Source organism: Microcaecilia unicolor, chromosome 5, assembly GCF_901765095.1.
Source record: "Microcaecilia unicolor chromosome 5, aMicUni1.1, whole genome shotgun sequence".
Classification (NCBI taxonomy): Eukaryota; Metazoa; Chordata; class Amphibia; order Gymnophiona; family Siphonopidae; genus Microcaecilia; species Microcaecilia unicolor.
In genome coordinates this window covers 180,218,480-180,244,731 of record NC_044035.1, presented here as the reverse complement: position 1 = coordinate 180,244,731, position 26,252 = coordinate 180,218,480, and the positions used below count along the sequence as shown (strand labels likewise).

Here is a 26,252-nt window from a genome sequence, read left to right as displayed (position 1 = left end):
CGTTCAGGTCTTTATCTTCCGTCATGTACTATGTTACTATATGCTGTCTGAAGCAAGATGGAGAATGCCTCATGGAGAGAGAGAGGCCAAGAAGGGGCTGACACAGGCCCAGGGAGGAGGAGGTAAAGGGACCAATAGGGACAGAACCTGCCATAAATTAGCAGGGGTGGTTCCAGAGGGCAGCCCTCGATTGGAGGGGGAAGGTCATACCCGGCTGACCTCATCAGGACAGAGATAGTAAGAATGACCAGGAAATGATAGCAGATAGACAAAGGAGCCAAGCTTGGCTGAGAAAGAGAAGAGGTCTTTGCAGCAGAATAGACCAATAGTAATAGTCCTTATACAGACAGGAAGGGGTGACTGTATTATACGTGAGACTATTTTACACACAATGCATTGCTCATATCTTTGCAGTGAGGACTGCTGAAGAAAAATCCTTAGAAGTGAGAATAACAGTAGAAGCATCAAACACATTTTAGTGCCACACTATAAACTAGTGCAAGGCTGTCGGAGGACAGAACAGTGCCTAAACTTAAACAGTGGCTCACTGTGTGATGTCTGCTAAACTGGTTAATGATATTAAGGAGCTTCTGTTGTCTTCACTCTGTATAGTAATTCCTCTTTAATTTTAGCTGGAGAGACACACTCGCTCACTTTAAGAACGTAGAATAGGGCCCTACCTCTAGGCAGACTAGTATCTGCCTAGGGTGGCAGAATTTTGGGATGGCCATGAATCACCAGTGCAGCCGAACAGCACACAGACACCACACCATGCTCATAGCAGCTTCTTTCAGTACAGGCCTCTGCTCAGCCCTACTGTGTTCCACACCGAGCATGGGCCAATTTATTTTCGCTACAGTCTTGGCTCAGGGAGAGGGAGAGGTAGGGTGGTGGTAGGCTTGGCAAGGGAAGGGAAGATGAGATGCTGGACACCTTGGGGGGGGGGGGGGGGGGGAAGATGCACAGCCTAGAGCATTAGATCCTGATGACAGGTTCTGAGTACATTAAAATCCCTAGTGTTATCTTGAATAGCAAACCAACGTTTTCTGATCAGATTAAAAAAGCTAATTTTCTCTCTCAAGATGATTTTGGCCATGCAGCCATTCCTTGATATAGTTTTGATTTGTATACTAAACCTTGCTTTTATCAATTTACTGGATTATTACAATTCTACCTATCTTGGAATTACTTCTACCAATGCTAAGAGGCTCCAGTTAGCATAAGATACTATGGGGCCCTTTTACTAACTTAGTGCGTGCTAATGGACATTAGCGTGTGCCAAGTGGCCCATAGGTGTATAATGGAATGCTCAGCATTTAGTACTTGCTAACATCCATTAGCAGGCGCTAAGTTAAACAGGCCCCTATGTAAGGCTTTTATATGGTGGTAAACTGCTAGATCATGCAACTCATTAAGAGCATGGGATGCTAGTTGCAGCCAGAATTCAGTTCAAAGTTTTAATACTGGCTTAACTGGGTTACCACACTACTTAGCATTATTCATTACACGTACTCCAGAGCTTTGGTCAGCTCAAAATAATCTAATGACTGCTGTGAGGAACTGCTTCATCTCCCTTTCATTTCCATTATATTTCTACTCACAAATTTGAATTATTCCTATATTGTTTTAATTTACCATGTTCATCACATTGTCTATTTTTGAGGGGTTTTTCCTCACTATTCCCCTGCTTCATACATGGCCTAGATTTTTTTTTTTTTTTTTTTTACTATGCCACTATATTTAATCAAACAACTTCCTCAATGCATTTTTATTTATTTGTTACATTTGTATCCCACATTTTCCCACCTATTTGCAGGCTCAATGTGGCTTACATAATACCATAAAGGCATTTGCCAAGTTCGGTACGGGACAAGTACAAAAGATGTTATGGTGGTATAGGGAAGATAAGATTCAGTCACATGGGGTTAAAGGTAGGAAGGTTTGATAATGTCCAATACGATCTTTGATAGTGAAGTGTTGCAGGGTTGAGGCATTTAAGTTGGGTCAGTCTGGGTCATGCCTTTCCGAATAGGTGAGTCTTTAATGATTTCCTGAATTTTAGGTGATCGTGGGTTGTTTTCACAGCTTGTGGCAATGCATTCCACAGATGTGTGCTTATGTAAGAGAAGTTGGACGCATGGGTTGTCTTGTATTTTTGTCCTTTGCAATTTGGGTAGTGGAGATTCAGGTGATGAGCTGGTACTATTTCTGATTGGGAGATTAATCAGGTCAATCATGTAACCTGGGACTTCACCGTAGATAATCTTGTAGACCAAGGTGCAGGTTTTGAAAGTGATGCGATCTCTGATTGGAAGCCAGTGCAGTTTTTCACGGAGTGGTGTGGCGCTTTGGAATCGTGTTTTACCAAATATCAACCTGGCTGCTGTGTTTTGGGCTGTCTGGAGTTTCTTTGTGAGTTGTTCTTTACATCCCACATAGATTCCACTGCAGTAGCCAACGTGGCTTAGTACCATTGATTGAATTAAATTACGGAAAATATCCCTTGGGAAGAAAGGGATATTTAAACAGGTTGGACACCTGCCCTCTACAGGTAATTTCATACATAAAGTGCTACTGATCAATTTATAAGATGAACAGTTTCTACTTCAAAAGCAAGTTGGAATTCTGTGTGGATTATAGTGCTAAAATTACACATACTGGACAAATTCTGTATATGGCAAAAAATAAGTGCCAAGTGCTATTGTGTAAATCCCCATGCCTAAATTAGGTGCAGATCTGCCATATTCTATAAAGCTGTGTGCAAATTCTTGAAACGCTCAAGCCCCTCCCAGATCCACACACTAGAATTTATGCGTGCATTTTTATAGATGCATGCGTAAATTCTAATTTGACAATTAGGGATGATAATTAGCACCCAATTATTGGCACCAATTGATTTGTTACTCAATTAACTTGTACACCCAAATTTGCATACACAATTTTGTGCACTATATATAGAATATAAGGGATTAACCTTAATGAATGATCTTTACAGGAGCCTGGACACTTGTCAGGGCCCTGGATACGCCATACTCAATTGTGATGGTTTCTAGATTTTCATCATGTTCCTCTTGTAGCTTGGAAAAACAAAAAAAACCTTTAGGCCCTACACTACAGGAGTTTAGATCCTTCCTGCTCAGTAAAGTTCAGAAAATTCAAACTTCACTCTTCTCCTTAGATCTGCCTACAGATATCTCAGATGCACTGACAGACACTGAAAGCCCTTACAATTCAGTTATGTCTCGGCTAGACAATGATACGGGGACGGAGACAGAGCCCGTGAGGACAGGGACAAACTTTGTCCCCACGTCACTTTCTACTTTGAAGCCTGTTAATCAACTGGACTGTTATTTATGTTTGATAGATGCAGATGAGAATATTTTTATTTTTTGGAAAAACAAGCAAACATGCTGTCCACAGCCAGCAAAATTTGCATGGGGGATCCTGTACATTCTGTTACCAGCACATCTTCTAAGAAAACATCTTCTATTGCAGGAGGGACTGTGGAAGACAGGAGAGCTAGACTGAATCCTGAGATTGTTGATGACATTCATCCACAGATTTAAAAAATCATAACAGTGCTTCATAGGGCATATTTCTCCCCTCTAGGACATACAGAACGGGTTGCATTTTGTACCCCTGCACATAACAGGGAGGATTAAGATTTCTTGGGGTAGTAAAAGTCAGCTTTTGTTGGGGTTGGAAGGGTAGATGGTGGTGGGAGGGTTTATTATAGTTGCTCATTGTTGTTATTGTTTTCTTTTTGTAAATTTATACACAACAGTTGCACAACATATTGTTCATTTTTATACTTTAATAAAAAGATTTAAATATAAAATTATAAGTGTTCGAGGCTTCTGCAGATGAGAACAGAGCCCAGGGGATGGGGCGGGGACAGAGACAGAATCCACAGGGACAGGGACAAATTTTATCCTCATGTCATTCTCTAGTCTCAGCACAAATGATTTGGTCAAAGTTTGTTTTGCTCCCTCCCTAGGGTTATATTTGATACCCATAAGAAAAAAGTTCCAACTTTCAGATCATCATCTTTTCTTTGAACATTTTTCCTTCTGTTTGGAGCCAGTGCCCCATCCTTGCTGTATGCTCTTGACTTGCAACCGTGTCCATGTATTGCTAATAAGCCCTGGCTCTTTTGTAAACCGCCATGGATATCTCCATGAACAGCATTTTATCCAAAATACAAATTATAGGGTGTTCTCTTGTAAGGGGTCAGCACTTTAGAATATTTGTGAAGTCAGTCATTTTCAATTTATATGGAATCCGATTCCAAAGCTTGGTTATTTGAGATTGGCTTTTCTACAGTTTGAATGTTTATTTTACTATTACTGGTTTATTATTGTTAATTTTATTTGTTCTGAACCACTTTGTAGCTCTCCGGGAGAAGTGGTATGCAAGAATGATAAACAAAAATAGCAGTCAGTGGGCGTGGCACCAATTATGCAAATTAGTTTTGACTAAAAGGGGGTGAACCTTACTACTGACAGTTTCTCCCTCAGAAAATCCTAAACTGTATGGCAAAAAGGTGAAAAGTTCCTCCTGTCTTGGGCAGGAGTAAATAATTATAGAGGTAGGCTCCCATAAGTGAAGTGGTCAGGCAAGTTTTAAGGGTGAATTATGCCTGAAGGGCTCATTCAGGAGGCAGAGCCACAGTACATTATATTTCCACCCTCTGCATGTCCTTAATCTCTGGGTTTGCCTAGGTTAACTTTTATCAGCCCTAAATGTCACACAAACCCTTTTCTCCACTGGTGATTATCTTTATTTAGGTCAACTCTATGTTCTTTACCTAAGAAAGAATGACCTTTGGTGTCTGTCATACTTTGTATAGGGAAAAGTACTACAATCACACACAAAAAAAAGTTATTTGCTAACATTCAAAGGTGAGATGAAGAGAAGAGGTAAAGAGATGAAGATGCAGGAGGTGGTAGGGCTAAGCCAATGATTTGCAAACTTTTGTCAGGACACATAACATAAGAGAAAGACCAAAGCCTATTAAACCCAGCATCCTATCAACAACAGTAGACAGCAGACCTCAGAAATAGATCACATATAGCTCATTTCAAGCAATAAGCAGTGACTAACCACAGGGCCGTGCCTAGGGTCTCTGGCGCCCCCCTGCAGACTATCAGTTGGCGGCGGTGCCGCCCCTCCCCCCCCCCCCCCCCCCCCCCCGTGAAAATGATCGCTTACCACTTGCCACACTAACAGGAATTGTCAGCAATATTCTTAGAAACAAATTGCTATACATTGCAAAATAAGATAGCAGATGTAAATTCTCAAAGTGGACATATTCCAAACACTAAAATGAAAATAAAATGATTTTTTTCTACCTTTGTCTGGTGACTTTCTTTTTCTGATCATGCTGGCCCAGTATCTGATTCTGCTGCTATCTGTCCTCTTAACTCCGTTTCCAGGGCTTCATTTCCATTTATTTATTTCCTTTCCTCCTTTCTTCTTCATTTCTGGTCCTCAGCTTCTGCCTATTTTCTTCATCCATGTGCAGTTTTTCTCCTCTCTTCCTTTTCCCTCATTTCATCTCCTTCATCTCTCTTCCCTCCCCTCTATGTCCAGCAATTTCTCCTCTCTCCCTGAGCCCTGCCCTCCCATCCATGCTCCTCTGTCCCCTGCCCCCTCCATTCATCCCTATCCAGCAATTCCCCTCTCTCCCTGAGCCCTGCCCTCCCATCCATGCTCCTCTGTCCCCCTCCATTAATCCCTATCCAGCAACTCCCCTCTCTCCCTAAGCCCTGCCCTCCCATCCATGCTCCTGTCCCCTCCATTCATCCCTATTCAGCAATTCCCCTCTCTCCCTGAGCCCTGCCCTCCCATCCATCCATGCTCCTCTGTCCCCTCCATTCATCCCTAATTCCCTATCCAGCAATTCCCCTCTCTCCCTGAGCCCTGCCCTCCCATCCATGCTCCTCTGTCCCCCTCCATTAATCCCTATCCAGCAATTCCCCTCTCTCCCTGAGCCCTGCCCTCCCATCCATGCTCCTCTGTCCCCTCCATTCATCCCTAATTCCCTATCCAGCAATTCCCCTCTCTCCCTGAGCCCTGCCCTCCCATCCATGCTCCTCTGTCCCCCTCCATTAATCCCTATCCAGCAATTCCCCTCTCTCCCTGAGCCCTGCCCTCCCATCCATGCTCCTCTGTCCCCTCCATTCATCCCTAATTCCCTATCCAGCAATTCCCCTCTCTCCATGAGCCCTGCCCCTCCCATCCATGCTCCTCTGTCCCCCTCCATTAATCCCTATCCAGCAATTCCCCTCTCTCTCTTCCATGACCCCCCCCTCGCATCCATGCTCCTCTCTCCCCTGTCCTCCTGCTCCCATGTCCCAGTTGGCCTGGCCCGCCCTCTTCTCCCCTCCCCCTTCGCATCCATGCTCGTCTCTCCCCTGCCCTCCCGCTCCCATGTCCCAGTTGGCCTGGCCCACCCTCTTCTCCCCCCCCCTTCGCATCCCTGCTCCTCTCTCCCCTGCCCTCCCGCTCCCATTGTTCAACTGCCCGCCCTCTTCTCCCCCCCCAACATCCCTTTTCTTTTTAAATTTACCTCCGTGGCGGTCCAGCAGCGCAGCGTCAGTGAAGGAGGCGGCGCTCCCGACGTCTCTAGCCTTCCCTTCGCTGTGTTCCGCCTTCTTCTGACGTCATTTCCTTGGCTATCTTTTTCGATAATATGGTTCTGTTGTCGCTTTACGGTGCCAGCTATATAGATGGCCGGCGCCGTTCGATTATGCCCCTCCATGTATCTTAAGATGTAGCGAATAGAATTGTGCACAATACTCCAGGTGTGATCACACCACAAAATTGTAAAGGCATAATCTTGTCAGTTTTATTCTCCCTTTTTGAATAATCCCCAACATTTTATTTGCTTTTAGCAGCTGTGATATACTGGGCTGAAAATTTCAATGGATTGCCCACATGATTCCAAGATTTTATTTTTGCAGCAACACCTGGACCCAGCATTTCGTACCTGTAATATGGTCGGGGACAAACAAATCTTGAAATTTAGGTCGTCCTTAGAGATGGTCGTCCCTATACTTGGTCGTTTCTGATTTTCAGCGATAATGGAAACCGAGGACGCCCATCTCAGAAACGACCAAATCCAAGCCATTTGGTCATGGGAGTAGCCAGCATTCGTAGGACACCAACCGGGCACCCTAGAGGGCACTGCAGTGGACTTCAGAAATTGCTCCCAGGTGCATAGCTCCCTTACCTTGTGTGCTGAGCCCCCCAAGCCCCCCCCCCCCAAAACCCACTACCCACAACTGTACACCACTACCATAGCCCTTATGGGTGAAGGGGGGCACCTACATGTGGGTACAGTGGGTTTCTGGTGTGTTTTGAAGGGCTCACATTTACCACCACAAGTGTAACAGGTGGGGGGGGGGGGGATGGGCCTGGGTCCACTGCCTGAAGTGCACTGCACCCACTAAAGCTGCTCCAGGGAGCATACTGCTGTCATGGAGCTGGGTATGACATTTGAGGCTAGCAAAACATATTTTTAAAAGTTTTTTGAGGGTGGGAGGGGGTTAGTGACCACTGGGGGAGTAAGGGGAGGTGATCCCCGATTCACTCCGGTGGTCATCTGGTCAGTTCCGGCACCTTTTCATGGCTTGGTCGTAACAAAATAAGGGCCAAGTAAAGTTGCCCAAGTGCTCGTCAGGGATGCCCTTTTTTTCCATTATGGGTCGAGGACACCCATGTGTTAGGCATGCCCAAGTCCCTCCTTCGCTACGCCTCCAACACGCCTCTGGAAACTTTGGTCGTCCCCACGACGGAAAGCAGTTGGGGACGCCCAAAAAAGGCTTTTGATTATGCCAATTTGGGCGACCCTGGGAGAAGGACGCCCATCTCCCAATTTCTGTTGAAAGAAGGGCGTCCTTCTCTTTCGAAAATAAACCTGATAATATTTTAAGAAAACTGAAATAAAAAATGTAAAGATGAAGGGTAATTAAAATTAAAGCTAGCAGTTATTACTTGACATGAATTAGTTAAACAGAAAAGGCTACTTGTACAAAACAAATAAAAAGGCCAGATTAATCATGACAGGTGGCTGGCCCTTCCTATCCTTCATCACTGTCCAGTCTGGATAAAATTGCTGCTCCTACATCAGATTTGTTCACCTGTCACTTTCTCCTTAATATCTCATCTCCCCCTAACTTATTGCTCAAAACCCTTTTCTTTCCTTACTCTCCCCCCTCCCCTGCTCATACTCTTTCCTCTTGTCAGCTCTTGGTTATACATCCTCCCCTTCCCCCCTCTACTTTTAGCACTCCTCTCAATCCACCTTGTGCTTACTCTTGTCACTCACATTTTAGTCCCTCACCCAATGGTCCTTCAGGTGTCTTCCCCAAATGGTCAGCTATTTAGCATCAGTTTGTTATTTACTTATTCAGATTTTGCTCACAGCTTTTTCAGTAGTAGCTCAAGGTGAGTTACATTCAGGTACACTAGATAGTTCCCTGTCCCAGGAGGGCTCACAATCTAAGTTTGTACCTGAGGCAATGGAGGGTTAAGTGACTTGCCCAAGGTCACAAGGCGCAGCAGTGGGATTTGAACCAGCCACCTCTGGATGTCAAGACCGGTGTTCCAACTACTAAGCTACTCTATGTTAGCATGTGCAGGGCTGGTGGTACAGGAGTCAAAGTCCAGGTACTGACATGCCATAATGACTACATCTGAAAAGTTCAGGTCTAAGTTGCAGTTCAAAGAGACTCCCAATTGAATAACCAGCATAAAATCTGCACTGTCTTTTCCAAAATATCTGCTATTCAATGAAGTTGCCTCCATCAACCCTTAGGTGTTATGAACTTAATGCACACTCAGACTTAGGTAAACACCAGCCCTTCCTTGTTGGGTGTTGGTGCTTGCCTAAATTGTTACTTATTTCTGGAACTAACTTTTATCTGTTTACAGACAACAGATTACTGTGATTGTTTCCTCCTAGTAAAATGGATGCACCTTTTAGTTTCACTAGGTGTCCCCAGCTGCACCCCACCTAATTTCTGCCACATAACCACAGAGTTCACTAACTTGTTCAATACTTATTTCAACTCTGCAAAAAAAAAAGGATAACAACCTCACTCACCAGCATATATTATACAAAGGTAAATGTGAACAGAGAGCCAGTTGTGAAATACTATGTTTAAATGTTTTTATCGTCAATGCCGGACACACATTGCCCCATCAGCATTTGTGCTGCCAAAGAACTGAAGGACATATTTCATTTTCTTTCCAACAACATTTTCCCCAACCCCTTCCCTTATGACTGGCCCCTCATCATAAAACTGCAGTTCAAACTCAGCAATATATTCTGCAGCCCAGAGTTCTGTTTTCAGCTTATTCCTATCTCTATCTAATCTGTTAGCAACCTGAGTCACAGCTGCCCAGAAGAGAAATGTAAAGTTATTATTTCACTTCCTGGTCTGGAAGCCATATTATAAGGCATTTTTTTTTTCAAGCCATTGCATCCATTAAAAGATTTTTCCATCCTTAACAGACTCTTCATTTGATATCTCCATCGGGAGGTTTTTCTTCTATAGGCTGTCTCACAGTGAGAAAGATATATTTCCTAATAGCAAATATTACCATAGAAATACCTATTGGTACCTTATCTATCATACCTGGTAGAAACTTCTGCTCATTTGCTCTTTCCCACATGATGATGGAAATGACAAATGAGTACATACTTCATTCCAAAATTCCTCAAAACTGGATATTTCCATGCACAATGCAGATACTCTAGGACTATGTGCCCTCAGTGTCCTTACATTTAACGCAGCATTTTGGGTTAACAGTTCTCATGTTAAGTGCCTAAGCAAAACTTGTAAATGCACCTCTTAAAATTGTGCTTTCTACTAAATCATTGCGTCAAACTACTTCAAAACTTGTTCTCCGATATTATTGCCCATTTTTTGGGCTGCGTGTTTTAAAGTGAGAAGTTATACTTTCTATCATCTTTGAAATATGATGCGGTTCTTTCTTTTTTTAAATCAACGATCACATTTGCAAGGCTTGTAACATCCACAGCCATTTGCTAATGACGACTCAACTAACGTCATGACTGGAAAATAAGGATCCACTGCAACCTACAATATACTATTACTGATAATAATTTCTATAGCGCTACACTTTCTTCAGCATTTGAAAAGGCCTATCTTGATTTATCTCCCTTCAGTAGCCGCTTCACTTTAATGATCCCTTTCTTCTCCCAACTATTGGGATTGTCCCAGACCTAGAGAAAACTCTGTCCAGCCTAGGTTAATGCCCATACTCAACCTAATAAACTGCACTTCACTGAGCTAGCTAGGCAAGACTCTGGATGTGGGAAATAAAAAGGGCTTGGCTAGCTAAACTGCCCCTCCAGAGTCATATATCCACATAAAGATTAACTTTAAAATTCTGACAGGAGATAGCAATGTTCCTTTCTTAGCTGGGCAAATCACTGTATCTGGGTAGGTCAGCGTAACAGTACCAGGCAACACCAAGTGCTTAGTATGTTTTTTAGATCAATTTTTAACTTAACTTCCCATTAGCGCCGGTCAGATTTGACTTTTTTTTTTTTTTAAATCTTTTTCCACAGAGGTCAACTATAAAGATTTTTTAGTATATCTCAACTAAAGTAAAAAAAAATTATGTATTGTTTCTATTAATAGGATCCCATATCAAACTTTTGAAATAATAAAGGCTAGAGATGTAGCTCCTCCACTTCCCATCCATAAATGCCCCTTTGACTCAAGTTTTGAAGGGATCGGTGGGTCCCCCTACAGCTCTCTGATCATCCATTTCACTTTGGCATAACTCGCCACTCACCTGGCCGGCGACGCCCTGTTCATCTTCCTGGAGTTCCCCGATATAGTACTGCTCCAGCCAGCGGAGTGCGTTGCGCGAGTGGCGATGCGGAGGACCCTGTAACTCACGGCTGACATCGCAGCCCGCCCGGCTTAAAAGCAGCCGCTGACCGCCCGGGTGCAACCTCAGGAAAACCGTGACATCATAGACCCGCCGGCCGCACAGCACCCAGCACGAGGTAGCCGAACGATGCCGCTGCACCTCCGCTGCAGGGATTCTACCCACCGCCGAGTCCATCACTGTAAAAGAGACTTTCTATCTATGTACCACCGGCCACACACTCCACTACACAAAGCCATATTATTCAGGAGATAACCACGCCCTCCTAGAAGCCAATTGGAAGCTGGCCACCTGCTCATCTACATAGTACTGCACTATTCAGAAGGGAGCCCCGCCTTCCGAGGTCGATTGGAAGCCAAACACCTGCTTTGCAACACTTTCATATATCTATGAAGTGGCCCCGCCCCCCCGGTTGGGAGCCAGACACCTGCTTTTTAGCACAAGCTTCTCGTATGAATCCAATGTATAAACCTCACACAGCTATAAAGGGCAATAGATAAGCACATCGACCCTCTTTTTCTGGTGTTCAATACATTTGCAACCAGCTTTCCCAAAATATGATCCCACTGCTCAGGACAGATGCCTCCTCGCTTGCTATTTATGAGGGGCCACACCCCTTCATTTCTTATCTGTAGATAAAAACATTCTGCTATACATTAGTCATAAAGAAGTGGGAAGGAAGCCATGTCGTGCTTTATCCACTGACGCTCCTTGTGACTTTAGTATTTTCTTCTCCCCTTTTCCAGGTACAAACTTAAAATTATGCACCCAGCTGAACAGATGTTTGAAAGGGAAGTAAATCTAGAAATCAAATTCACAAATTGAGGCAGCAAATACCATTAATAAATGACTGCCTATTCTGGACGGGAAAAAAACCCCCTGTTTTTATCTGCTCAGCTAAGCTTGTGATCTGATAACTGTTACCTAACTAACTACTGCTTATTGGCTATTTCTAATTGATATCTGTAATCTACATAACAGATTTTAAAACTGCTTATTGGCTATTTGTATTTGATATCTGATAATCTGAGAACTGGTTTTAAAAACTGCTTTAAAATCTGTATTAGTTCTTTTTTTCTGTTCCATATTGTGTGGTGCACCCTCCTCCCTCACCTGGTTTTTGTTGTAAGCAAATACAGAGGTGTGGCTAAGCTTCTCCACAGGTCTGTCTCTTGCCAGAGGAGCTGGAAGGAGTTGGAAGCTCACAGATAAGACTATTTTCTGATTATCCCCACCTTAGAGCTGTGGTTCTGGGCATTTCTGGTGCATTTCAATGCAGCTCTAGAGATAGGTTACAGCAAACACATTCCACAGAGCTTAAGCCCGTGTACCCTGCCCCTCAACCCACACACCCCAAGACTGACACTTCCTAAATAGCTTTCCCAAATACACTACTTATCACAAATTAACTCTACCCTAATTACAACTGTCTCTGAAAAGTAAACCCTTCATTATCACAGGAATCCCCAGTCTTCTGCTCACCATCACAGGCTTACTCCTCTAGATAAAAAGGACCTCTGTTAACATATCCACTGGCTGCTATTCTCATTATATATCACATACCTGCTTATAATCGAAAGAGAAAAACGCCTATATTGTGACCCAAATCGGGAGATAGACGTTTATCTCCCAAAAACGAATAAAGCGGTATAATCAAAAGCCGAATTTGGACGTTTTCAACTGCACTCCGTCGCGGATGCGGACAACGTTGATGGGGGGCGTGTCGAAGGCCTGGTGAAGGCGGGACTGGGGCGTGGTTATCTGCCGATCAGAGATGGGCGCCTTTCGCCGATAATGGAAAAAAAATATGCGTTTTTAGCGAGAATTTAGGGCACTTTTCCTGGACCCTGTTTTTCCACAAATAAGGCCCCAAAAAGTGCCCTAAATGACCAGATGACCACTGGAGGGAATCGGGGATGACCTCCCCTGACTCCCCCAGTGGTCACGAACCCCCTCCCACCACAAAATATGCCGTTTCACAACTTTTTATTTTCACCCTCAAATGTCATACCCACCTCCCTGGCAGCAGTATGCAGGTCACTGGAGCAGTGGACTTCAGGCAGGTGGACCCAGGCTCATCCCCCCCACCTGTTACACTTGTGCTGGTAAATGGGAGCCCTCCAAACCGCCCCCCAAACCCACTGTACCCACGTGTAGGTGCCCCCCTTCACCCCTTAGGGCTATAGTAATGGTGTAGACTTGTGGGCAGTGGGTTTTGAGGGGGATTTTGGGGGCTCAACACCCAAGGGAAGGGTGCTATGCACCTGGGAGCTGTTTTACCTTTTTTTTATTTTTTGTAAAAGTGCCCCCTAGGGTGCCCGGTTGGTGTCCTGGCATGTGAGGTGGACCGGTGCAGTACGAATCCTGGCCCCTCCCACGAATAAATGTCTTGGAGTTATTCGTTTTTGAGCTGGGCGTTTTCGGTTTCCATTATCGCTGAAAAACAAAAACGCCCAGCTCAAAAAAAGATAAACGTCCATGTTTTTTCGAAAATACGATTCGGTCCGCCCCTTCACGGACCCGTTCTCGGAGATAAACGCCCATGGAGATAGGCGTTTCTGTTCGATTATGCCCCTCATAGTATACCATTTTACCTTCTCTTCCTTAAACTTGTTCATCAAGCTTCTCTCACTGTTGGCAGTACCATAGTGGCAGGATAATCAAAAATCATTATTAACCAGCTATACCCATAGATCTACCCTCTTTCCTTTCCTGCCTAGCTCTGATAGAGGATAGGCTTTTCCAACTGCTTCTGGGCCTGTAGCATTCTAAGGTTGTGGAAAGGTTCTGCCAGTCCTACTTATATTCTAGTGGAATTTGAAAGTTAAATCAACTGGAGCTTCTTTGATCAGACTGTATCAGTTCTGGTCATACCTAGAGAACTTTTTTGATACAGCACTTGGCTGACTTACTGGGACTTATAATCCCACCCACCAGTGGCGTAGCCAGACAGCCAATTTTGGGCGGGCCCCAGAACAAAGTGGGTGGGCCAACATTTTATCACTGCCCCTCCACCAACCTAAAAACCCTAATTTAGTTTCCACCCCCTCCCAGCACCCCACTCTAATTAAAACAAAACCCTAATTTAATTTCCACCTGGTTTCAGTTAAATCTTGGATCCCCTGGATCCCTTCAAGTAAAACAAAACCCTAACTTAATTTCCGCACCCTACCAAAGTAAATGAAGTACCTGTGCTGGCAGGGATCCCCAAGCCCTGCCAGCTGAAGACCTCCTTCCTGCTGAATAAACTTATCTCGGGTGGCTGCCGGGCAGTTATAAACTCTGTATTTTGTGCTCATTTTTCTACACAGTTGGTCAAATTCAGTGAGGATATATCCTATTTCCTGATGGGTCCATCTTAAAAAAAAAACCTCGGTGAAACGCCTCGCGTCTGCTCTGCTGTAAAGCAAGCAGCAAATCGCTTCGTCGCCGGCCCTTCAATCACTGTGTCCCGCCCTCTGATGTAACTTCCTATTTCCTCAAGGGCGGGACACAGTGATTGAAGGGCCGACGCGACAAAGCGATTTGCTGCTTGCTTTACAGCAGAGCAGACGCGAGGCGTTTCACCGAGGTTTTTTTTAAAGGCTGGGTGGCGGACGAGGGTCGTCCGCTCGTCGATGGAGCTGGTAGGCAGGTGGTGAGTGCTGACACCCGGGGTGGGGCGGACGTTGGCTGGGCGGGCCTGGAGGCAAACTGGCTGGGCCTGGGCCCATCCAGGCCCACCCGTGGCTACGCCCCTGCCACCCACCCCAGGGTTTTCCAGACATATATAGACAAGCCAAAACTCACAGTCACACACAGGCAATCTTGCAGACTGTTAACCCCATCATAGTACACATATTCATACCCATTTCAACCAATCAGGATGACTTTTATTCTCTGTAATAATTGTGGTGCTTTAGTTTCAAGGCCAATCATCTGGAAAGGCTTGTCCTATCTGTCTTCAGCTTGCTAGTTTAAAACAGGAGTTCAGTAAAGTAAAGCAGGAATTGGATGCACTTAAAGCAGCTTCTAGGACTGCACAGAATCATACCAACATCTCACCACTACCTCAAAGGATAAAACCACCTAAGAATAGATGGTTCACAGTAGGCTCAGGCAGACTTCGTTATGTGACACAGAAGCATCCGCCCCCACAAGTGTTGCCCCTACAGAATTCTTTTGCTCCATTACAGCACTGTGATATTCCTGAAAACAGAACTGAGGCGGAAGAAAAAGCAATGAAGGTGGAACAAAAAGATATAAAGGTACCCAAAGAGAAAAGACACCCCCAAATCACTAATGTTGAAACACATACCAGGAAATGTAGATGGAAAGCAATGACTACTACTACTACTATTTAGCATTTCTATAGCGCTACAAGGCATACGCAGCGCTGCACAAACATAGAAGAAAGACAGTCCCTGCTCAAAGAGCTTACAATCTAATACCACAAATGATCGCAGTCTAAGCAATAAAGTTCATCACCTTCAAGTCCTGATGTTGGCGGCAGACGTTGTTGCAATCACGGAGACGTTGCTCAATGGCTCCCATGAATGGGATACAAACATGCCAGGCTATAATCTGTTTAGGAAGGATAGAGATGGTTGTAAAGGTGGAGGAGTAGCTCTGTATTTGAGAAATGATATCGCAGTGACTGAAATGACAGGGACCTGGGGAAAGGAAGAAGCGATATGGATCACCTTAAAAAGAGATGATAGAACCTCTGTCCATGTGGGTGTTGTCTACAGACTCCCGACACAATTGGCAGAACTAGATAAAGATCTGATCGCAGATATTCAAAAGTTGGGAAAGAAGAGAGAGGTGCTGTTGCTGGGAGATTTCAATCTGCCGGATGTAGATTGGAAGGTTCCATATGCGGAATCGGAAAGAAGTAGAGAGAACGTGGATGCTTTTCAAAGTGCTCTACTCAGACAAATGGTGACGGAACCCATGAGGGAGGGAGCGACACTGGATCTGGTGCTCACAAATGGGGATAGTGTGTCAAATGTCCAAGTGGGTGCCCACCTGGGAAGCAGTGACCATCAAACAGTTTGGTTTGACATGACAGCTGAAGTGGAGGGCGGCCACTCAAAATTCTGGATTTCTAGCATGCTGACTTTAGTAAAATGGGGGAATACCTGAGGAAGGAACTGATGGGCTGGAAGGATGAACAAGAAGTGGAAGGACAGTGGTCCAGGCTGAAAGAAGCTATAAATATGGCCACAAACCTTTATGTAAGGAGAGTAAATAAAAGCAAGAGAAAAAGGAAACCAATATGGTTCTCCAAGCAAGTGGCTGAGAAAAAAAAGGCTAAAGTGTTGGCGTTCCTGAAATACAGAAAAACTCAAGAAGAGGAACACGGAGAGGAATACCGGATGAAACTGAAAGAAGCCAAGAGAGAGATACATCTGGCGAAAGCGCAAGCGGAAGAACAAATGGCTAGAAAGGTAAGGAGGGGTGACAAAAATTTCTTCAGGTATATTAGTGAAAGGAAGAAAACTAAAAAGGGAATTGTGAGACTGAAAGATGCTGTGAACCGCTATGTAGATAATGATGAAGAAAAAGCAAATTTGCTAAATAGATACTTTTGTTCTGTTTTCACAGAAGAAAATCCTGGAGAAGGACAGCGATTGACTGGCAAAAGTACTAATGTGAATGGAGTGGATGGAGTGGATATAGCACCGTTCACTGGCCTCAATTTGGAAATAGACTATGACCCTTTTTTTTTTAATAGGTAATGCATCTGACACATTGGCTTGCATTCACTCTTCCCTTTACCATATTACTTGTGTATAGACATATATATTTATACATTTCACACCATATTTTCCTTAGGATTACATATTGCTTGAGATGCAAAACTTGTCATTTATTTTACATACATATATAGAGCTTACTTCCCTCAAGATGTTTTCTATCAGTTCACAGTGTTTATTTAGGGCCCTGTTTACTAAGACACACTATAGGTGTGCTAGCATTTTTAGCATGCGCTAACGCTCGAGACACACATAGGAATATATGGGTGTCATACTAGCGTTTAGCGTGTACTAATTTTAGCATGCACTAAAAACTCTAGTGAACCTTAGTAAACAGGGCCTTTAGTTTATAATAATGATTATTTGACTTTTCATTCCATCCTATTTTAATTATGCACAATTTTATGTATACACTAGTAAAACAGGCCTGTTTCTGACACAAATGAAACGGGCAGGGGTGTAGCTACAGTGTGGTAAATTTAAAACGAATCGGAGAAAATTTTTCTTCACCCAACGTGTAATTAGACTCTGGAATTCATTGCCGGAGAACGTGGTACGGGCGGTTAGCTTGACGGAGTTTAAAAAGGGGTTAGATAGATTCCTAAAGGACAAGTCCATAGACCGCTATTAAATGGACTGGAAAAATTCCTCATTTTTAGGTATAATCTTGTCTGGAATGTTTTTACGTTTAGGGAGCGTGCCAGGTGCCCTTGACCTGGATTGGCCACTGTCGGTGACAGGATGCTGGGCTAGATGGACCTTTGGTCTTTCCCAGTATGGCACTACTTATGTACTTATGTACTTATGGGCCTGGATGGGCCCAGACCCACCCAGTTTTGCCTCAAGCCCACCCAGAAGCAGAGTCCCAACACCTCCGTGTCTTCCAATCCTCACCCTCTTCCACCCCTGCCGCATCACTTGCATTTAAGTTTAAACAGTTTTTATTGAACATGCAAAAAAACATTACAACCATATTCCGTAACAGGATGTTCATTTTTCGTTACTACAGCTCATATTCATAACAACAAGGATATATTCTGGTCATGTGAATACGAACTCCTTATTATGACATCAGACCAACATATGTCAATCATGGATAAGGTCTGGACCCTTAAACCCTCCCCCTATGATATCACCCCGAGCGCGCAGCCATGTGCTAAATAAACTACCCTGGGAGACTGGCAACAGGCAGGAGGGGGGGGGGGGGAGGGACGGGTAGGATAGGGTAAGGAGGGGGAGGGAATTTAAGGAATAGAAGGGAAGAGTACAGGGGGGAAGGGAGGGGGAAGTGACCCATATACATTATATCTGTGGAGTTATTGACCAATTCAGGTTAAGATATAGTGTTCTTATTATGTAATGTTTAAAGTGGGGAATGCATTACTTGGGAGGGGGATGGAGGGGGAAAAAATGTAAAACAGTTTGGATCTGGAATAATATTATATTGTTTATAGGCAGCATGTTTGGTTGATGTATTGGAAAAGTTTAACATGCTGGTTTATCAATAAAAATTGTTGAAACATAAAAAAAAAAAAAAACCCTCCCCCTATGATAGCAGATCCCTGTATTGCTTTTTGCGGTATTTACTGATGACATTATCCATGCCGTTTATATTGTCATGCATCATGCTCCTTATTCGTAGCATCATGACCTTATCCTATCCACACATCTTATTAACAATCTTCTCTATTTGCCAAAAGTATCTGACCATACTACAAACAATCAAGACTAGTATATCCCCTTCCTACCCCAACCTAAAGAAGAGCTCTGTTTTCTTAAATCCCCCCCTTTGAAACCCTGTACCCCCTCCTCTTCCGTAAGTATCCCCTTCCCCCCTCCCCCCCCCCCTTAAACCCAATCCAGGCGACCTCCTGCACTTCAGTAATTAAACAGGCATCCGTATCTTTCAAACAGGTCTTGTTGTTAGTTTCACGGGATCTAATCTCAGCTTGTTAAGAATGGAACTGCGAGCTTTGGGGGCCATCTCGTTAATATAAGGCTCCCAGACTAAGTAAAAACTGCGCTGTTTTTTTGGTTTGTAGCAAGAGTCTCGCAATTCCATCAAGAGCAATGCACGCCACCTGTTGTGCCATTGCCAAAACGATGGTGTCTCCGAAGTTGTCCAATTCACTAAAATACATTTCTTCCCCATTATACATGCTTTATAAATTAATAGGTTCTGATGGACAGCACCGGCCCCCTTCAGCCCATCCGCTCCCAAAATTGCTATCTCCAGTGTTAAGATCACATTCACTTCCAGCAGTCTCCCCAGAAACCTCGCTATTTGCAGCCAGTAGTCTTGTATCTCTACACAGGCCCACATTGCATGAAAATATGTGTGTTGGGAGCTCCCACATCTACCACAAAGAGACGTTTCAGCTTTACCCATTTTTTGTAAACGTGATAGCGAGGTATACACTCTATATATGCTTCTCCCTTGGCACTCCCTCAATTCCGCACTGTCAATTCTATAAGCTATCTGCCTCAAGCTTCTCAGCAAGAAACTTACAGTGATCTGTTTCTGCATATCTTCCGTCCATCTCTGTGCTAACTTTTCTAGGCTCTTCGGTGCCCTGATGTGGAGAAGCCATTTGTGCAATATTGAGATAGAGGCGGGGTCTGTTGTTGGTGTTTCATACAAATCTTTAATTTTGGAGGCCACATCAACTGCCAAGAAATGTGAAGGCAAAGTCTTAATGTAGTGTGTAATCTGTTTATAAGCATATCTATCCGCCCAACCCAAGGAGCCCAGATTTAAGGAGTCCAGGGGTCACAGGCGTCCCCTGAGATCCACGAAGTCATCTACCAGATAGAATCCCTTGTCATTCCAGTTTCTAATATATTTGTTCTCCATTCCAGGGGTAAAGGTCCCATTACCTCTAATAGGTAATAGTCTACTAATATGAGCGTCGAAGGACCATAGCTGTGCTAACTCCCCCCATTTCACCCGTAGCGGTCTCACCAAATTACTCCTCCGAATGTGCACTGGCAAACCTGGAACTTCGGCTTGTAATATATAGTTTAAGTGTAGGGGACGAACCCACTCAAGTTCCATCTGCAATGGAGAATATCGTGAAGTCCCCAACAACCAGTCTCCCAGGTGACGGAGTAAGCAGGCTCTATTATACCACCATATGTTCAGTAATCCAACCCCCCCCCTCTATTCCAACCATCTAACAGATTGTTCGTATTGATCTGGGGCCTTTTCCTATTCCACAGGAATTTAGACAACAAGCTTAGTATTTTTTTCCAATCTCCCTTGGTGAGGCACAATGGCAAGGTCTGAAAACAATATAGCCACTTAGGGAATATAAGCATATTAAACAAAGATATTCTGCCTAAGAGTGATATCGGCAATGTCATCCATCTTTCTAACATGTCCCTGGTCCCTAAGAGTAGCCTGTCTACATTCAGTTTATACAGCTTCCTCAGGTCTCCAGGTAATTGTATACCTAGGTATTTAAATGCATCTCGTGCTGTTTTTAATGGGCAATTAATTTGAGCCCAGTCTGCAGCTGAGATATGCAAGGGCTGAACTTCCGATTTATCTAAATTGATGCGAAATCCCGAGTAATCCCCAAATTCAGTAAATATCTCCAATAGTACCGCAAGGGAAGTCCGGGGGTCCTGCAGTATGACCAATAGGTCGTCAGCGAAGGCTGCTATTTTAAATTGTTCCTGCCCTATTTGCACCCCTCTCACCTCCTCCATATTCACAATATCCCTGATCAGAGGATCTAATACTAACACAAATAAAAGAGGCGAGAGAGGGCAGCCCTGTCTTGTGCCCCTTGCTATCGGGAACGACTCAGAGAATATCCCATTAACAGCTACTTCCGCCTCTGGTTCACGATATAAAGCCATTATGGTCTCCGCAAAATAGCCCTCAATCCCATAAGCCTTCAAGCTCGCAAACAGGAACTTCCAGTCAACGCGATCAAATGCTTTCTCCGCATCAAAACTGATCAAGAGCGATGACCGGGAGTTCCTATGTATTTCCTCCAATGCCAACAGGATCTTTCTCACATTTCTGGCTACTGATCTTTCTCTAACAAATCCTACTTGTGGTTCCGCTATTAATGAAGGTAAGACTCTGGCTAGTCTATTTGCCATGATTTTTGCCAGCAATTTCGTTTCAAATGGTAGTAAGGAGATAGGTCGGTAAGAACCCGCACTATCTGGGTCCCTACCAGGTTTTAGCAGCACAATTATCTGAGCTTTCCGCAGCAAAGCTGGCAGCTCCCCCCTCCGCACTATGGCATTAAACACATCACACAAACATATGGCTATATCATTTACCATCATTTTATAAAATTCAGATGTATATCCGTCTATTCCTGGGGCTTTATGCAGGAGACTTGTTTTTATACACCATCTAACTTCCTCCCAGTGGTGTGCTGGAGCCGGCTCACACCGGCTCGCAAGAGCCGCTTGTTAAATTTTGACAGCTCTTGCGAGCCGGTTGTTGTTGGGGGCGAGCCGGCTCCATTGCAGGAGGTAAGCATGGCAGGAGGGCGCCATCACAGGCCATGCTTACCTCCCCTGCCGCTCCGAAGCATGTCCAAAGATGTCCTTCGCTCCCAGCCTCCCCTCCCGCTCCCCTCCGTCTTTTTTTAATTACCTCTGTCGAAGCGTGCGCCATTTAAAGCCCTGCTGCGTGCTGGCCGTCTCCAGGCTTCCCCTGCTTGATTCGGATGATGTTCGTGCCTTAGTCCCGCCTTCATTCTGACGTCATTTCCTTTTTTCGCGAAGGCGGGACTAAGGCACGAACATCATCCGAATCAAGCAGGGGAAGCCTGGAGACGGCCAGCACGCAGCAGGGCTTTAAATGGTGCGCGCTTCGACGGAGGTAATTAAAAAAAGACGGAGGGGAGCGGGAGGGGAGGGTGGGAGCGAAGGACATCTTTGGACATGCTTTGGAGCGGCAGGGGAGGGAGGAGAATCGCTGGATGGGTAGAGAGGGGCAGGGGAGAGACCTGCTGGGCATGGGTGGGTAGAGGGGGGCAGGGGAGAGACTTGCTGGGCATGGGTGCATAGAGGGGGGCAGGGGAGAGACTTGCTGAGCATGGGTGGGTAGAGGGGGGCAGGGGAGAGACTTGCTGGGCATGGGTGCGTAGAGGGGGGCAGGGGAGAGACTTGCTGAGCATGGGTGGGTAGAGAGGGGCAGGGGAGAGACTTGCTGGGCATGGGTGCATAGAGGGGGGCAGGGGAGAGACCTGCTGGGCATGGGTGGGTAGAGGGGGGGCAGGGGAGAGACCTGCTGGGCATGGGTGGGTAGAGGGGGGCAGGGGAGAGGCTTGCTGGGCATGGGTGGGTAGAGGGGGGCAGGGGAGAGACCTGCTGGGCATGGGTGGGTAGAGGGGGGCAGGGGAGAGAAGAGAATTGCTGGGTATGGATGGATAGAGAGGGGCAGGGGAGAGAGGAGAGTTTCAGGACATGGATGGAGGGGAGGGAAGGGAGAGAGAAGAAATGCTGGACATGGAGGGAAGATAGAGGAAGGAGATTAGATGAGGGAAAAGGAAGTGAGGAGAGAAACTGCACATGGATGGAGAAAATAGGCAGAAGTTGGATCCACTGTACAGTCAAGTCTGCAGAGGACCAGAAATGAAGAAGAAAGGAGGAAAGAAAAGAAATAAATGGAAACGGAGTCAAGGGAACAGATAGAGAGCAGCAGGATCAGATACTGGACCAGCATGATCAGAGAAACAAAGTCACCAGACAACAAAGGTAGAAAAAAAATAATTGTATTTTCATTATAGTGTTTGGAATATGTCCACTTTGAGAATCAGGTGCTGAACGTTAAAAGTTTATATCAGTGGCGTAGCCAGACCTGACCTGACATTTTGGGTGGGCCCAGAGCTACTATGAGTGGGCACTATGTGTATAGATATGAGTAGTGTTTCTTGGGATACTACAAAATAACGCCTTAGAATGCACTTGATAAGGATTTCTAAGTAGTCTGCCCAACAGCTGCCCTGCATCAACATAAACCACATACTGTAGCTCGGCATCAGCTCTTCCCTCTTTCCTACCCCCCCAATTCATCCCCATAGCCCAGAATCAGCCCTTCCCTACTCCCCCCATCTGTCCCTGTAGCCCGGCACTGACTTAAAAAATACTTTCCATTCCCTACCCCCTCCATCCATCCATTCCTGTAACCCAACATCAGCCCTTCCTCTCCCCACCATCCATCCCGTAGCTAGGCATCAGCTCGACCCTATCTCACTACCCCTCCATGCAGCCTAATGTAAGCCCTGTCTTATTCCCTAGCCATCCCCCCCACCCAGAGTCTGGCATTTCCACCACCCCCCTGCATTAAATGCAAAACCTTTTTTTTTTTTTAATGTCCTGGGTACTGCAGATTACACTCCTACTCAGATACCTGCCTACATTAAAAAATAAAACTTTTTTTTTTTAAATTTTAACCTGGGTATTGTAGAGACTATCCCCACCAACATTAAATACAATTTTTTTTTTAATTGTAAGCTGGGCACTGAGCTCACCTCCCACCCAGAAAGAAATCCAGCAGTATTAAATTAAATATACCTTTTCTCCCCTAGGTAGTGAAGAGCCCACCCCACCCCCACCCATAAGCCCACCAGTATTACACATAACTAAAATTGAAACATTTGTTTTTACCTGGGTTTTAAGTGTAGAGTTTCCCAAAAGACTGCAGTTATGTGCTGACTGCTGTGCCTCTTTGTGGCTGTGGATGAGTGCTGAGAGGGCCGAACTTCTTTTCGATCAGTATGCACCATGCGCACCTCAGGGGGCCCTGGGTGGAAGGGGAGCAGACCCTGGTGAGAGCACCTGCAGAGCACTCAGCTGAGCTGCGAGGCCTGGGGCTGATGAATGAATACTCAGCAGGGGGGGGGGGAGGGGTTGCAGCTAAGTTAAAAATCAGCAGCTCTGGAGCTCCAATAAACAACTCCCTGCCCCTGGGACGATTTTTCTGGGGAGCAGTGCGTATCCGGTGCGCAGGTGAAGGAGCAGAGGCTAGAAGTGCAGCAGCTAAGTTTTAAAAAAAGCAGTGCCGGCCCAGAGCTCCAGTCCAACTCCAAATAAAATAACTTCCCGGGCCGATTTTGCTGCAGACTGCCAGATTTCTCCAGCAGCACAGCAGGGGGGAGGGGGCAGCAGCCAAGTTTAAAAAAAAATAATAAAGTAGCGCCGGAGCTCCAAATAACTTTCGGGGTCGATTTTCCTAGAAGTGCTGCTCTGGCAATAGAGCAGCAGCATCCACTCCAAGGGAACTTGGCCACAAAAGTAAACTTGTAGGAGGTCCTCCTGAAGCCCGACTCTAGGGCAGCCCGAAAACCAAAGTCCTGATTGGTGCACAGGCTGAGACAGGGTGGGCCTGAGCTGAGATTGGGTGGGCCTAGGCCCACCCAGGCCCACCCATAGCTACGCCCCTGGTTTATATTTATTTACTTATTTATGGCATTTTATCCCATATTAAACATGAATTAGGTTGGAACCTGGGATAATTTAAATTTTTTTTCCTGGAGAGAGTAATGTGTTGGCCGCCCCCCCCCCCCCCCCGGGGTATAGCCAGCTCTGCAATGTTTTTTTGGGGGGGGCGCAGAGCTGGGTGGGGGGCGCAGTGGTGGACGGGGGGGGGGGCGCAGAGGTGGATGGGGGGCGCCGAGGTGGATGGGGGGGGGGGGGCGCCGAGGTGGACCATGGAGAGAGCCTGTTGTTAAAAATTTACCAGCACACCACTGCTTCCTCCACATCAATATCTGCATTAAGCATGTCTCGTTGCCGGTCCGTTATCTGAGGGAGCTCCTGTCCTGTCAAGTAAGATGTTGCTTCCAGTCCCTCCTCAAACGGAGCCGAATAGAGGTTAGCATAAAAATTGCGGAATACTGTATTAATTGCCTTATTTGTATAAACATAGGAGCCCTTCTTCATTCTGAATCCTAGGCACACACTTCCTCCCTCCCACTTGGCTCACCAGACGCGCCAACAGTTTACCTTGTTTGTTAGCATGTTTGTAAAGCTGAAAGCGAAAATATGTCTGTGATTTTTGTGTTCTTGCTTGAATCAATTGATTTAATTCCACCTGGGAGGCCAGAAGGTTTTGTTTATGCCTTGCCGTCGGCTCTCGCCCGTAAATCTGCCTATCTCTTCTTACTCGTTGTTCTAGCCGCACTAACTCTGCTTCTTTCGCCCTCTTCTGATGTACTGAGTATGAAATAATATGCCCCCTCAGCACGGCTTTGGCTGCTTCCCAGAAAAGTATCGGGTCCCGTTCATAGCAGTCTCCGTTACATTCCACATATTCCCCTCACCTCTCCCGCATATACGGAGGGAACTTGGAATCATAATACAATGCTTTAGGGAACCGCCATCTAAATCCTACTCTTTCCTCTCTACTCCAATCCAATGTCACCCAGATCATCGCGTGGTCCGACACTGCGGTAGCTCCTATTGTGGCCTGTGTTATTCGTGAAGAAATATTCTCAGAGAGTAACAAGTAATCTATTTGCGATTGCGTACCATGCGCTCTGGATAAATGAGTAAAGTCTCGCTGACTAGGATGCAGCAATCTCCACGAGTCCACCAGCTCCAGGGAAGAGCAGATCCATGGTATTCCTTTTAAAAGGTTCACCGGAGCCACCTTCTGGGGCCTGGTACTGTCCATCAGAGAGTCAGCTACCAAGTTAAAATCTCCTCCTATTAATATGGGGATCTGGTCAAAAGCATGAATATGTTTTATAATTTTCTGGAAAAACGTTTTGTGGTATTGGTTAGGCGCATACAGGTTTACCAGCAGGAGTGGCTTATTGTTCAAAATAATATGTTGAATTACATAGCGGCCATTGGGATCTATTACACTATCCTTCATTATACATTGCAATCCTCTTCTAAACAGAATAGCCACTCCCGCTTTTTTATTTTGTGCAGGGCTATCCACTATCTCTGCCACCCACCATCTACGTAGTTTCTGATGTTCTGCCGCCGTTAAGTGTGTTTCCTGTAACATAACTATGTTAGCTTTTTGTCTATTCAAGGCCTGCAACAATTTAGCATGTTTTATAGGCGATGATATGCCACCCACGTTCCAGGATAATATTTTAACCATAAGAGATCATCCCTTTATCTATTTTACAGGATACTATCAAACTGTTATCACCGGAAGGGGGAATGTCCCAGCTCACTCCCCCCTTTCCTATACCAAGAAGCCAGCCCGTGTTCCATTTGGTTTCAATGCTTATGAGCCCTCCGCCTGAAAGAGTTCCCTCCCTCTCGACCTGTCCCCTCCCCCCTCTCCCCCTCCCCCCACCCAACTCCCTTCCCATTTCCCCAAAACAAACCCAACTATACCCTCCCCCTCTAAACCATTTGAACTCCTATACGAGTCCATCACGTCTAGGTGCCTCCTTCCCTCCCTTCACTTGTATACCGGTCACACACCAATCAAACATTGCCCTCAAACCTTTAACTCCTATGTAATTATACCCCCCTACTTTTTCCATCCAGAACACAAACGTTTAAACCTGGGGGTATTCTCCAGAACGGTCAACATCTTCGTATGCAGCCCCCAACTCATAGTAAGAACAAACGTGTCTGACTCCA

At 45.3% G+C, this 26,252-nt stretch overlaps 1 protein-coding gene across 1 annotated transcript in view; it reads right to left on the bottom strand.

Moving 5' to 3' along the window:
• FA2H (fatty acid 2-hydroxylase) overlaps positions 1–11,163 on the bottom strand; it is a 209,202-nt gene extending 198,039 nt beyond the window's left edge. The window contains exon 1 of the mRNA XM_030203632.1: positions 10,834–11,163. Coding sequence (XP_030059492.1) covers positions 10,834–11,109 — 276 coding nt within the window. The 5' untranslated portion in view covers positions 11,110–11,163. The remainder of the gene's footprint in view (positions 1–10,833) is intronic.
• Between the last annotated feature and the right edge of the window lie 15,089 nt (positions 11,164–26,252).